Source organism: Carettochelys insculpta, chromosome 7 (assembly GCF_033958435.1).
Source record: "Carettochelys insculpta isolate YL-2023 chromosome 7, ASM3395843v1, whole genome shotgun sequence".
Taxonomy (NCBI): domain Eukaryota; kingdom Metazoa; phylum Chordata; order Testudines; family Carettochelyidae; genus Carettochelys; species Carettochelys insculpta.
In genome coordinates this window covers 26,244,674-26,257,216 of record NC_134143.1, presented here as the reverse complement: position 1 = coordinate 26,257,216, position 12,543 = coordinate 26,244,674, and the positions used below count along the sequence as shown (strand labels likewise).

General features: G+C 42.8%; 1 protein-coding gene across 11 annotated transcripts in view; it reads right to left on the bottom strand.

Annotated features, from left to right (window-relative positions):
• Window positions 1-12,543, bottom strand: part of CABCOCO1 (ciliary associated calcium binding coiled-coil 1) — a 393,177-nt gene that overhangs the window by 29,995 nt on the left and 350,639 nt on the right. For 5 of the 11 annotated variants that reach the window (XR_012646277.1, XR_012646280.1, XR_012646279.1 and 2 more), the window contains 2 exons: window positions 4,218-4,303; window positions 3,193-3,238 (listed from right to left, as the gene is read on the bottom strand). The exons of the other annotated variants lie outside the window; for them this stretch is intronic. Coding sequence is in view for 1 of the 5 variants with exons in the window: in XM_075000159.1 (XP_074856260.1) it covers window positions 4,220-4,303 (84 nt within the window). In the remaining 4 variants the exon portion in view is untranslated. The remainder of the gene's footprint in view (window positions 1-3,192; window positions 3,239-4,217; window positions 4,304-12,543) is intronic. 11 annotated transcript variants of the gene reach the window in all.

The window sequence follows — 12,543 nt, the reverse complement described above, 5'->3', positions numbered from 1 at the left end:
GTACCCACCTGTTGCACAAAAACGATCTTGTTCATAAGCAAAAATGAGACCTAACTATACAGCTGTGGAATTTTTTGTAAGTTGTTTAAAAATTTGTAACAATCAATGTGTATTGTTGCAACTTCTTACTTGGAAGTCAGTAAACATGTAATGATAGCCTGAAATGAAAAAAGAAAAGCGACAGATCTGGTCTAAAGACAGCATTAAGAATAAGGCAATGCAAAAAGAAAAAGAGTAAAAAAATCTTACAGGAACTATGTGTATCTGGGATGTAGTCACCCCGCCTGTCGTTTTCTTCAAAGGGAACCACATAATCAATCAATAATATTTGAAAGAATTAAAAAAAATATCTAATTTCTTATATGATCTAGATCAGTGTTTCTTAAACTATGTTCCGTGGCACACTGGTGTTCTGTTAACAACTCACAGGTGTACCATGAGTGTCTGACACTTTTTTGATATCATACACTGATAGTATAGATTTTCTGTTATTAAAGCCAGATACAATCTTACTTCTCCAATGCTAGGATACCTGACTAAACTACTTCATTTTGTTTTTGCTGTATATGTTGCTGTTTGGGATTTTATTTTATTTTATTTTAGTCTAACATCAATTCTTTTGAAGAAAAATTTCATTGGTGTTAGGCTTGTCCACTTGAAATACCAGGGTGGCTACAGTGGCGGAGTGGGCTTGCTGCCCAAGTACATACCTGGGGGGGTTGGTCAGGATTGTTCTCAGGCAGCTAGCCTGATGTGCTGCCCACGTCATGGCAGCCACACTGGTATTTTTAACCTGATAGCTCAAGCAGAACTAGCATGTGTCTGTCTACCCACACTGCAAAGCAACTCCCAGCTACTGTGTAGACCTACCCTATATGAAGTAAGGGGGTGCAAATAAAGAGTAACTTTAGCAGTCAGTAGATGGATTCTGCAATACTGATGAATTAGGAGTATCTGCCCAAAGCTACTCTGAATATGTCAGTTTGTTTCCATAATTACTTATTAATGTGTAGTTTTATTATCAAAGGAGTAGCCGTGTTAGTTTGTATCCACTAAAACAATGAGAAGTCCCGTGGCACCTTATAGAATAACAGACTTATTGGAGCATAAACTTTTGTGGGCAAAGACCCACTTTATCAGATTCATCTGAAGATGTATCTGAAGAAGTGGGTCTTTGCCCACAAAAGGTGCATCTGACAAAGATGCATCTGAAGGTGCATCTGATGAAGTGGGTCTTTGCCCATGAAAGCTCATGCTCCAATAAATTTGTTAGTCTACAAGGTGTCACAGGACTTCTCGTTGTTTTATTGTACTAAACTTTTATCATGTTTTACAAATAACATGCACCCACTTTACATCTCCTCTCAAAAGATGTCATTCTTCCAAATGGGTTTACATAAAAATAACTAAAATCTTGAATTTATATGCATGCCAGTGTTTCATATTGTAAAATAATCATCTCACGCATGCAGTATTTTTAGCTTCATTACAAGTTTTACTAGTTCCTCTTGAGTCATATCAATATTTAACTTGGACACAGTTTTGTATCCTTTTGTTTGTAATACCAGAATTCTCCAAGACAAACTTATCGTTCCTGGCTTGGCTTCTCTGTGTCACAGCTTAACGCTTTAATTAACATATGACAGAGAACAAGGCAAATAATTTGGTGAATTTGTATCTGTGGTTGGATAATGCTAATCCTAATTATAACACAATCACACCTACTTCAGGAAAAAAAATCTGCTCTCGGTATACTGATGTAAAATATTTTGGATTTAATTCAGCTCGCTGCTGTTACTCTGGATTTGCATTTACTAAAGGTAAAATCTGGCCTCTGGTCTTTCATTTTTGGTACTTGGTAGCTTTTTTCATTTATCTTCTTAATTTCTGAAAGTGATGGTCTGGAATCAAGAGGCTTTACCTTTTCCTGTTACCCTTATCTTCTCCTTAACCTCTTCTCTTTTGCCACATGTTGGGTGCGTCTACACGAGCCAGCTACTTCGAAGTAGCCAGCACAACGTCGAAATAGCGTGTGTCGTGTCTACATGCGCCGTGTGCTATTTCAACGTTGAAATCGACGTTAGGTGGTGAGACGTTGAAATCGCTATTCCCATCCGAAGATGGGAATAGCGGCCTACTTCGACGTTCAACGTTGAAGTAGGGCGTGTGTAGACGATCTGCATCCTGCTACTTTGAAATAGCGGGGTCCTCCATGGCAGCCATCAGCTGAGGGGTTGAGAGACGCTCTGTCCAGCTCCTGCGGGGCTCTATGGTCACTGCAGGCAGCAGCCCTTAGCCCAGTGCTCCTGGCTGCTGCTGCTGCAGCTGGGGGTCCATGTTGCGTGCACAGGGTCTGCGACTGGTTATCGGCTCTGTGGATCTCGTGCCGTGCAGGGCAAGTGTGTCTGGGAGGGTCCCTTCAAGGGAATGTCTTGGGGCTTTGCTGGCCCCTTATTTCAACGGGGAGCACTTGTGTGTGTGGACGCTCCACATTTCCTTCCAGAGCGGCTCCTTTCGATGTTCCCTGTCGCTACTTCGATGTGGAACATCAACAGCACCAGCCCTGGAGCATGTGTAGACCATACACGTCGAAGTAGTCTATTTCGATGTCCTTACTTCGAAATAGGCTACTTCAACATAGTGTGCTAGTGTAGATGTAGCTGTTATGTTGCAGCATGAAAAGCCTCAAACCTTTCCTGGGGAAGATTACTGCATTTCCATACTCCAGCATCCCTTTCCAAACCTTCTTGGAATCTCTTTTTTTTCAATTCCTGCTACAAGCTGTGCCTGGATTTCAGGTAGAATAAGCATGCAAAAAAATCTGTGAGGGTTTTCAAGCTGGGAATCCTATAAGCTTTGTATAAATGCACAGAATACAGTATACCACCTTGAAAAATGCTACTTTCATTCTGACTGGGATCTCTGGATACTGCTGCAATATAAATGTTACAACAACTAGAGGACAAAGAGTGAAGGGACCAGAAGATGCTTCCATGGTGAATGCATGTGATTAAGAGGCTTCAGTGCCATACTAAACTTTTTCAGTGAAGGATGGTGACAGCTACCAACATTATTTATTGACATGTTATTTATTGTATTTCATGCTGGATTCACTGAAGACGTGTTATTACAGGACTTAGACAATCTACTTGCATTTCAATAATACAAAGTAGTGTGAATTAAAAAAGCTACCTTAGTTGTTTCACAGAAGGTGTTGTTGTTCTGGAGTCTCTGAGACCTTTCAGAGGAAAAATAAAAAAATAAATGGTATCATAACCACACAAGACTGTGAATGGCTGGCTAAATACAAAAGCAGCTTCCCCTCCCTTGGTGTTCACACCTCCAGATCAACTGCTGGTAGTAAGCCTCACCCTTGCTGACTGAGCTAACCTTGTTATCCCCACCCTTGCTCTGGCTTATTTATACCTGGCCCTGCAGATTTCCAAGACCAGCATCTGATGAAGTGAGTCTGTGCTCACGAAAGCTCATGCTCAAAACTTTTCTGTTAGTCTATAAGGTGCCACAGGACACTTTGTTGCTGCAACCACACAAGAGAGATTCTTCTTTTTGAGACGGGGGGTAAAGGGGGCTTCAGTTACAGAATAAATCTCTGACCATGCAGTTCAATGCATTCAGGCTGACACCTGCGCAGTGCTGTCCCCAAAGAGTTGCAGGGATTGATGCCCACTAGCAGGCATCTCTATGCATATGTGGAATACTCAGTTTGCTGGATGCCACTAAATTCAGGGCACTACTTTAGCCTGGTATGCTGCGCCTGCGTATGCCTAGCACAGTGCTGCATCAGGCAGCTCCAATCTTCTGGCCCCCGCTCCACCTCCCAGTAGTATGGCCCAACCCCACAGCCCCTCAGCCTCCCCGCTCCATCTCCTGGCTCCAGCAGCTGAATCCCCCAGGCCATCACCCATTGCTCTGACCACCCCCAGGAGTTGTGGCCCCAGTCCCCTGACATCTCAGCTTTGCCTCCAAGCCCATCGCCTTGTTGGTTCCCCCCGCCTCCCCCGGCCACCAGCCTCTCTGTCTTGCTCCTGCCCCCTCAGCTTGGAGCACAGCCCTCACCCCCCCGCTGCCTGATGGAAGAAGAGGGATGCAGATGCTCAGGCTGCATGGGGCACCCAAAGTCATGAGGGTGGCCCTGTCTACTAGGGTAGAGGAAAGATGCTGCTGACAGCTCTATAAGGACTAAACCCTGGTGTTACCTTCAGAAATGAGGACAGAGGAGCCCAGGTTGCTGGAGGCACCAGTAAGTCAGTCTGTGCGCACATGGCTGGAATGCATGCTGCAGCTGCAAATACAGTTTAATTTTAGAAACAGGGAGACTTTCATGTTATTCTCACCCAGAACACTGCCAGTATTTGAACCATCTTCCTATGTGCTGAATACCTATAACTTCATTGTAATCAATGGGAATTGAGAGACTCAGCACATCCCAGGATTAGACAAGTTATTTATAAATCTTAATGTAATAGGGATAAGTATTGTAAATCCATTTGAAAAAATATTCTAAATAAAGATGAGAAGACAGAGAAAAGTTTGGAAAAGATGTGATGTAATTTTCTGGCCATTTGTGACTTGTTCAGCTCACGTTCTTGTTCCAAACACTAGAACTAAAATATAGTGCCAGGTTTGATATACATGTATTGAAATAAAACCCTCCAAAATGTATCTTGAGTTATGAAAGAGTCAAGCTGGCAACGTGCTCCAAAATAAAAGCAAATGGGTTTATTGGAGGTCATCTTATCTGTTGCTCATGACAGATTTTAGATTAATAGAAGAAGCATGTATCATTCACAGAGACCTTCATTCAATACACAGGGTCAGGCAGCTGGGAACAAACCACATGGAGACATCTGGGGAAAGAACCACATAACATTTTGAGCTCTGAAGAGGCTCCCCACTCAGCCACATCTTCTAGAAGGTGAAAGAATGGCTTCTGGATCATCGCCATCATCCACAAGTTTTTTCTAGCTGGTTGAGAATGCAATTGTGTGCAAACTCACCTTTATGATGTGATTCTAGTAATAGGTCAAGGAGACCCTAATTAGAGCTGGATCCAGGACTAAAATCCACTGTTTTGGCTGAGGCTGAATCAGAACTTGCATTTGCATGGAGGATAGACACTGCTTAGATCTTGTAAGATCTCATGTAATTTGGTCAAAATGGCCATAACCTCCCAAGAACGACCATTTTTGCAAAGTCTTGACCACATCCAGGTCAGAAAGAGGAATCTTCCCATTCTGATGGAATTCAGACTCAGGAAAAGAGATGGGCTTGAATCTGGAGATTTAAACCCAAGCCCTTTGAGTTGTTCCACAACCCTGAGCTTACAGTGCTGGTATAACTCATGCACCTAGCGGTATATCTCACTATCCCATGTAGCGGCACCTAGACCACTTACAGAAAGAGTCTCCCCTACAGCCTTAGCTGAGAGCCAGCTGACTTTTAGCTCAAACTGTACAGAGGCTCATGCATTAAGCTCCAGAGCTCCCAGTTTCAAGTTCACTTGTCAGTGGTTACCCCGGTCCATCTTTTTGACACAACCTGCTGAGCAAATGAGAGAATGCAACACTCACACACATGCAGCGGATAAAAGGGAAGCGTTCAGTAATAAATTAAGGAGCTTGATGTAAATTTTCATTTACAGAGACCTAATAAATGATATTATGCAATATACTGTCAGGTTTTTTTTCATTATCACTTTTATTTTGCATTTGTTCTTTAGAAAGTTTTCCTCCATGCAGGATAATGTTCAAGTTTCAGCCTACCTAGTTCAGTCAGTAACTCCCTGTGCAGCAATTTCATTATGGAGCACCTTTCTCTTTTGTTCAATGTGTTACATTCTAATAAGAATGGACTATTTAGGTTAAAAGTGCTTTCATTTTCCAGCAACAGCACACTGCAGGGATGCATGTGCAGGAACTGAAAAAACCCATGATAAATAAATCACAGAAATCCTGCTGGGAAGCCACATTTTCTAAACAAAAGAGGTTTCAAGAATGGAGGAAGTGCTTAGCCTACCAATACTACAGCCCTGGGGGCAGATCCTCTTGTAGAATGAATGGTCATAGACCCTGTTGGGCAGTCCTTGTACCCCGCCCTGTGGCTTGGTGCAGGAAGGCAGGAGCATCCCACCTTAGTCTGCCCTGATTAGCACTTTAAGAGCTCAGGCCTAGCAGCCAAAGCACATTAACAAAACAATATGTTCCCTCTCCTGCTGCCTTTTTACTTAAATAAGTCTTCAGGACAGAAGCAAGTACCAGCAATAGTTAAGTTGAGCACATTGCCCTACGGCAAATACAAGACACCTGCCTCTGGGGATGGGGACGGGGCTGCTGTCCCCTGTCAGGGCTCTTTGGCAATGGGGGCTATTGCTCCATGGTGGGGCACTGGAAATGGGGGCTCTGCAGCCTTTCAATGAGAGGGAGTGGAGGATGGGGGCTCCACAAGCTCTTAGTCGGGGAATGCTGTAAATAGGGGCTCTGCAGCTTCCTGGCGGTGGAGGAAGGGAATGAGGCATCTGCCCTGCAGCTGGGATACCTGGCAGCAGGGGCTGCCATGCTGGGGAATAGGGTAGCTGCCCCACAGAGGAGATTCCTTGCAGCAGAAGCTGCCTCCTCAAGGCATAAGATGCTGGGGAATAAGGCAGCCACCTTGCAGCAGAGTTCTACATCAGAGGGGCTGATGCTGTGGTATACCATGGAATAGGGCAGCTCCCCCCAGGAGGAGCTCCCCTGAAGCAGGAGCTGCCACCCCAAGGCACAGGGCACCAGACAACTGGCCATCTGCCTGCAGCGCAGGCTGCTGCCCTGAGACACCTGGAACTGGGGAACAGGAGCCTAGCAAAATACAGGACAATTTGCCCATTTTCATAAAAAAGTCAGGCCGCCTGTGAGACAACTTAAATAAGGGACCATCCTAGGAAATACAGGACAGATGGTCACCCTAGAAATAGTTCATAAGGTTCAATAGTTCATAAGAAATAGTTCATACACCTTGGACACACCTTCTCCAGGGTCATTACTGAAGGTTAAGGCTTTATGCTTCGAAGCTTTACTCTCACTCCTCTCCCCACAGACCAAAGGACTTAAGCTTGCAGTCCAGTTGTTCACTGTGCCTTGCCAGCTGGTCCAGGGCTTGTAGTTCTCTCCTTCTTCAGGGGCTATAACGGTGTGTGGTAGCTGCCTACCAACCTGGGGGAGATCAGTGTCTTTCCAATCCTTCTTCAAGTGCCCACCCCAGTTCTGTCCATTTCCTGAACTAGCAGGAAGCCCAGTAAAAGACAGTTTTAATACCAAAAGCCCCAGGTTTCTTGGTCTATGCAAAACCCACTTTGAATGAGTACATGCAGTCCTCCCCAGGGACAGTACATCTCTGGAGGGGTTTTCCACATGGGAAGCTGACATTAAAATAAAATAAATGGAGATAAACATTTTGTAGAACTGGGAGGGACCTTGGCAAGTCCAGTTCCCTGCTCTCTTGGCAGGACCAAGCACCCCCCGTCCTTTTTGTATTTGCCCCAGACCCCAAAATGGCTCCCTCAAGCACTGAACTTACTACCCCTACTACTTACTACAGGCCAACACTCAAACCACTGAGCTATCCCTCCCCATGAATGATCCTTCCCTCCACTTTTAGTTCCTGGCAGAGCTACAGCACCCCACCTCCCTCCATCACATACAGTCCCTGGCCCACAGTGACACATAAACCATTCATATGCATAATAGAACATGCTTCACAGAGATATTTTATGTAGTTGCAATGTCTGTCACACAAAGCCCTCAGCTCATGTCCCTCCTGCAGAGCTCTCAAACCTGACTGCTACAACACCGAGTTTCTGAGTCTGATGAGTTGAGGCTCAAGCAACTTGGACAGGAAAACCACTGCCTGCTATGGCCTACATGACTTCTACTCCTCTTCTCTCTACCTCAGTTTCTATGCTTCCCTCTTCCTCTTCGTATAGCCCAGCCCAGGGGCTGGGTAGGGCCTCCTTGATCGTACTCCAGGCTTTCTCTTCAAAAGGCAATACAAACCTTCACAGATTCATTTATTGCCATCTACACAGTTAAGCAGCTACTGACAGATCTGTCTGTCTGTCTGTCTCTCTCTCTCTCTTCATTCAGGTATAGCCACATTCCCATATGAGTTTTCATACCTCACCTAGTGAGAAAAGTTGGGAAAAGGGCTAACTAATGCTATTGCACTTACTATGCTTCACTTAATCCATCCACCATTCCTACAGAGATACAGGGCTTTATCTGGTTCACTCTCTGTTGATAATGTCTGTTTCCCCAGAGCTCCCCCAGCACTTTTTTTTTTACAGCAAACTTCAGTAACAGAAAATGTATTAGCGATAAATCTTTAGACACAATTTGTGTGTCTAATGGAAACATGAGCTCTAGTGTCAGACTCAACCACTGGGGAGAGACATTACAAAGGAAATATTGAAGAGAGACTGAAAACATGAAAAAGCAGCGAACAACATGGCAGGCAGCAAATCACATCACGGAAGCCCTATTAAAATTAAAGGTCTGAATGAATGACTCTAGTGAAAAAGACAACATCCCTCTGACAAGAAAACATAACATATTATTTTTACTATTGTGCTCATTCGCTTTTCTAATTTGTTCCAGCTGTGACCTTGATGACTCTAGGAGCACAGACATGTTGGATATGGGAACATATTTGAGTATGTTTCTTTTCACAGAAGAGCGCAAGAGCACAGATAGGGAATTCAATGTTGCAGCAACCCTGTCCCCACAACCCTGTCCCTTCAACACTTCACACAGTTTGTTGTTACTGTATGCACTTCAACCTTAATGGTCTGAAACACAGATTGGAATTATGGGATGTTAAATTACACATTGAAGGCTATGCACTGCCTTTACAACATTTCTTAAGGTCAGGCTCTGATGTCCTTATACATATATATAAGGCATTTGATATGGTGTCACATGATCTTCTTATCAATAAACTGGGGCTAATATAAAGTGGGTTCATCTGACTAGATAACCATTCTCAGATTGAATAGTAACAGAGAGGGAGCCGTGCTAGTCTATATACTATTAAAACAAAGAAGCAGTCAAGTAGCACTTTAAAGACTAACAAAATAATTTATTAGGTGAGCTTTTGTGGGGCAGCTTTCTGTCCCATAAAAGCTCACCTAATAAATTATTTTGTTAGTCTTTAAAGTGCTACTTGACTGCTTTTTTTGTTTTCATTCTCAGATTGTAGTTATTAATGGTTTGCAGTCATACTGGGAGGGCATAACAAGTGAGGCTGCACGGGGTCTGTTTGGGGACCAGTTCTATTCAATATCTCCATCAACAATTTAGATATTGACATAGAAAGTGCACTTAGTTTGCAGATGATACCAAGCTGGGAGGGGTTGCAAGTGCTTTGGAGGATAGGATCAGAATTCAAAAGCATCTGAAAAAACTGGAGAAATGGTCTGAGATAAACAGGATGAAGTTTAATAAGGACAAATGCAACGTATTCCACTTAGGCAGGCACAATCAGCTGCATACATGTAGAATGGGAAGCAACTGTCTAGGAAGGAGTACTGTGGAAAAGGATTTAGGGGTCATAGTGGACCACAAGCTAAATATGAGTCAACAGTGCAATGCTGTTGCAAAAAAAGCAAACATGATTCTGGGATGCACAGTGTTGAGAACGACACAAAAAATCATTCTTCCACTCTATTCAGCACTGATTAGACCTCACTTGGAGTACTGTGTTCTGTTCTGGGCACCACATTTCAGAAAAGATGTGGAGAAATTGGAGATGATCCAGAGAAGAGCAACAAGAATGATTAAAGGTCTAAAGACAGAAGACTGAAAGAACTGGGCTTGTTTAGTTTAGAAAAGAGAAGACTTACAGGGGTATGATATCAGTTTTCAAACACCTAAAAGAGGGTTACAAGGAGGAGGGAGAAAAATTGTTCTCCGTTGCCTCTGAGGGTAGGACAAGGAGCTATGGACTTAAACTACAGCAAGGAAAGTTTAAGTCAGACATTAGGAAAAACTTCCTGTCATGGAGGTTAAACATTGGAATAAATTACCTAGGGAGACTGTGGAATCTCCATCACTGGAGATACTTAAGAGCAGTTTAGATAGGTATCTATTGGGGGTTGTGTTGATGGTGCTTGGTCCTGCCATGAGGGCAGGGGGCTGGACTTGATGACCTCTCAAGGTCCTTTCCAGTTCTAGTGTTCGGTGAGTATATGACAGTAACACCTTAGTACTGAAGTGCTCTCATTAATGTCCATGAAGCTATGTGTGAGGTAAAGTGCCACCCAGTGAGAGTGAGCATGCCAGTATTTGGCTGTAAGGAGGAAACACTCATTTACTGGATGAACTGGAGGCAGGAAACTCTCCTTTTGCCTTTAGTGGTTTATATGGGGCCTTAGTGCTTAGGTCCTTATGTCATGCTCCAGAAATACCCATCAGGCTTGTGCTGTCCTCCCAAACACTACACCTAGTAAAAAGGAGGAGCGAACCTGCCATTGACCTTGGGAATGGGGAAGGAGGGAAGGGATTAAGCAAAAGAAAGAGGATGGCATAAAAAATGAGAGATGGAATAGAAAAATGAGACTGAGGGTATGGAACCTGAAAAATCATAACCCCATCTAAGTTATATTTTTAAACGGACAGTTTAAAAATTTCTTAAAAATAAATATGGATATTACCCTGCCAATCCTATCACAATCACAGAAGCTGCATTTAGCCACCTTTTCATGGATTACATGCACTGCACTTACACGTCACCTGGTGTGCTTACTACAAATGTGAAGGCTTGGTTCTGGAAATTGTGTCTTTGAATTTCTCAGTGAATAAAGTTCTTCTCCAATTCTTTTGACCTCCATTGCTGAGCAGAGGGTGTCACCTCACCTCATGAGCTCTCCTTTCCTCCCTGCTAACATCCTTTGCTGATCTCCTTCCAGCTTCAGCTGTTCCTTTTGCTGGTTTCCAGCTTCTCTATTCTGGTGAAGGTCAGATTGAGTATGTTTGACATACTAGACAGGGACCTGACTAGTTTACTCAGATTCAAGAAAAGCAAAGAAAGATCTCTACAAGAGTCAGAAAACACAGGACTCCAACTACAGAATTATTGATTAAAAACAAAATGGAAAAAAAAAGTCCATTGAATTGATTTTAACATCACTCACTCCAGTGGCAATCCAGAGCAACTCCAATAAAGTCAACAGAGTTACTCTGGTCTGAGATCCCAATCAAGACTGCTTGTGTTACATCAAGATTGTGTGCGGCACTGAAAAAAATGTTCACATACATTTCATCGCTGGCTTGTGAGTCATGCTGAACATTTACACAGGAGCTACTGTATTTGTGCACATAGCAGAATTTCAGATTATGAACTTTGATTGTTCAAGGTTTATTCAGTGGCTTTAATAAAGTTTGAAAAGATTCTCTTCAATCAAATAACGTCTTCTTTGATTAATCAATCGAATTTGATATTTTCTCTATGGGGAACACAAGGCAGTATGTCCCTTTGCCAGTTGTTTACAGGCAGCTTCTCAACTCTCAATAGAACAATTATTTTCTAAGTCAAAGAGCTGTGATTAGAAATGTTAATAAACCACTTAAAAGTATAGCCTCTTTCTGTTCCCCTAAAAACACATAATAAAGACGTATCAAGTCAAATTTGAATATAATCTGCATAATTTCAAAATAATGTATTCAACTGAACAGATCCTTTAAATGGCCCTCTTTGCATTTACATCTGGAACAGCTGCAGCAGCCACTCTGCTGGCATTGACTTTATTCAATGCTGCAGAATCAACATAAAATCTAGGTTGAAAATTAAGGTGACTAAATTTACCTCTCACGTTCAAATAAATGGTTTTGGTCCCAGAGAGTATTTCTGACCACGACTCATTTCCAAAAGCAGCATTGAACTTGCTTTGTCATTTGTGCCTGGCCTACCTCCAATAAATGCTTTTATGATTTGTTAAATTTTCCATAGAACCAGGAGGCCATTTATTAGCCCGATGGTTATTGTACTGTGCTTGTTATATAATAGTCATTATTCTGCTGAATACCGATGCTTTGTAAGAAAGTTATCCTACTAGAAAGAAATTTAGAAGGGTCTCAAATAAATGATTTGGAGGAAGATCAAACTTCCCTTTTTTGTTAGTTGAAAGATGGAAAGGTCCCTTCTTGATGTAAATCATGAATAATTTGAATAGCCTTTTTTTCCCCTAAAGCCAAACTTTTTTCTTTTAAGGGCATTGATAGCTTGGGATTCAAGCAGAAGTGGATGAATAAGAAAGAATAGCTTATTCCTAGACGAGAACCTGACATGCATGCTCTCAGATTAGCAGAATTTTAACTAAATTCTAACTGGGAGCATGTGGGAGAATGTGTGTGTAAATGAGATGGAGGGGTGGGGTGGTGGTTAGGATCACCCCCATACTAAGTTTCAGGGAGTGACAAACACAGGGCTAAGAACTGGCCTAGGGGCAGATCCTCGGGTGGTCTAAAAAGCATCATGTGCCATTGGTGGAGTTAT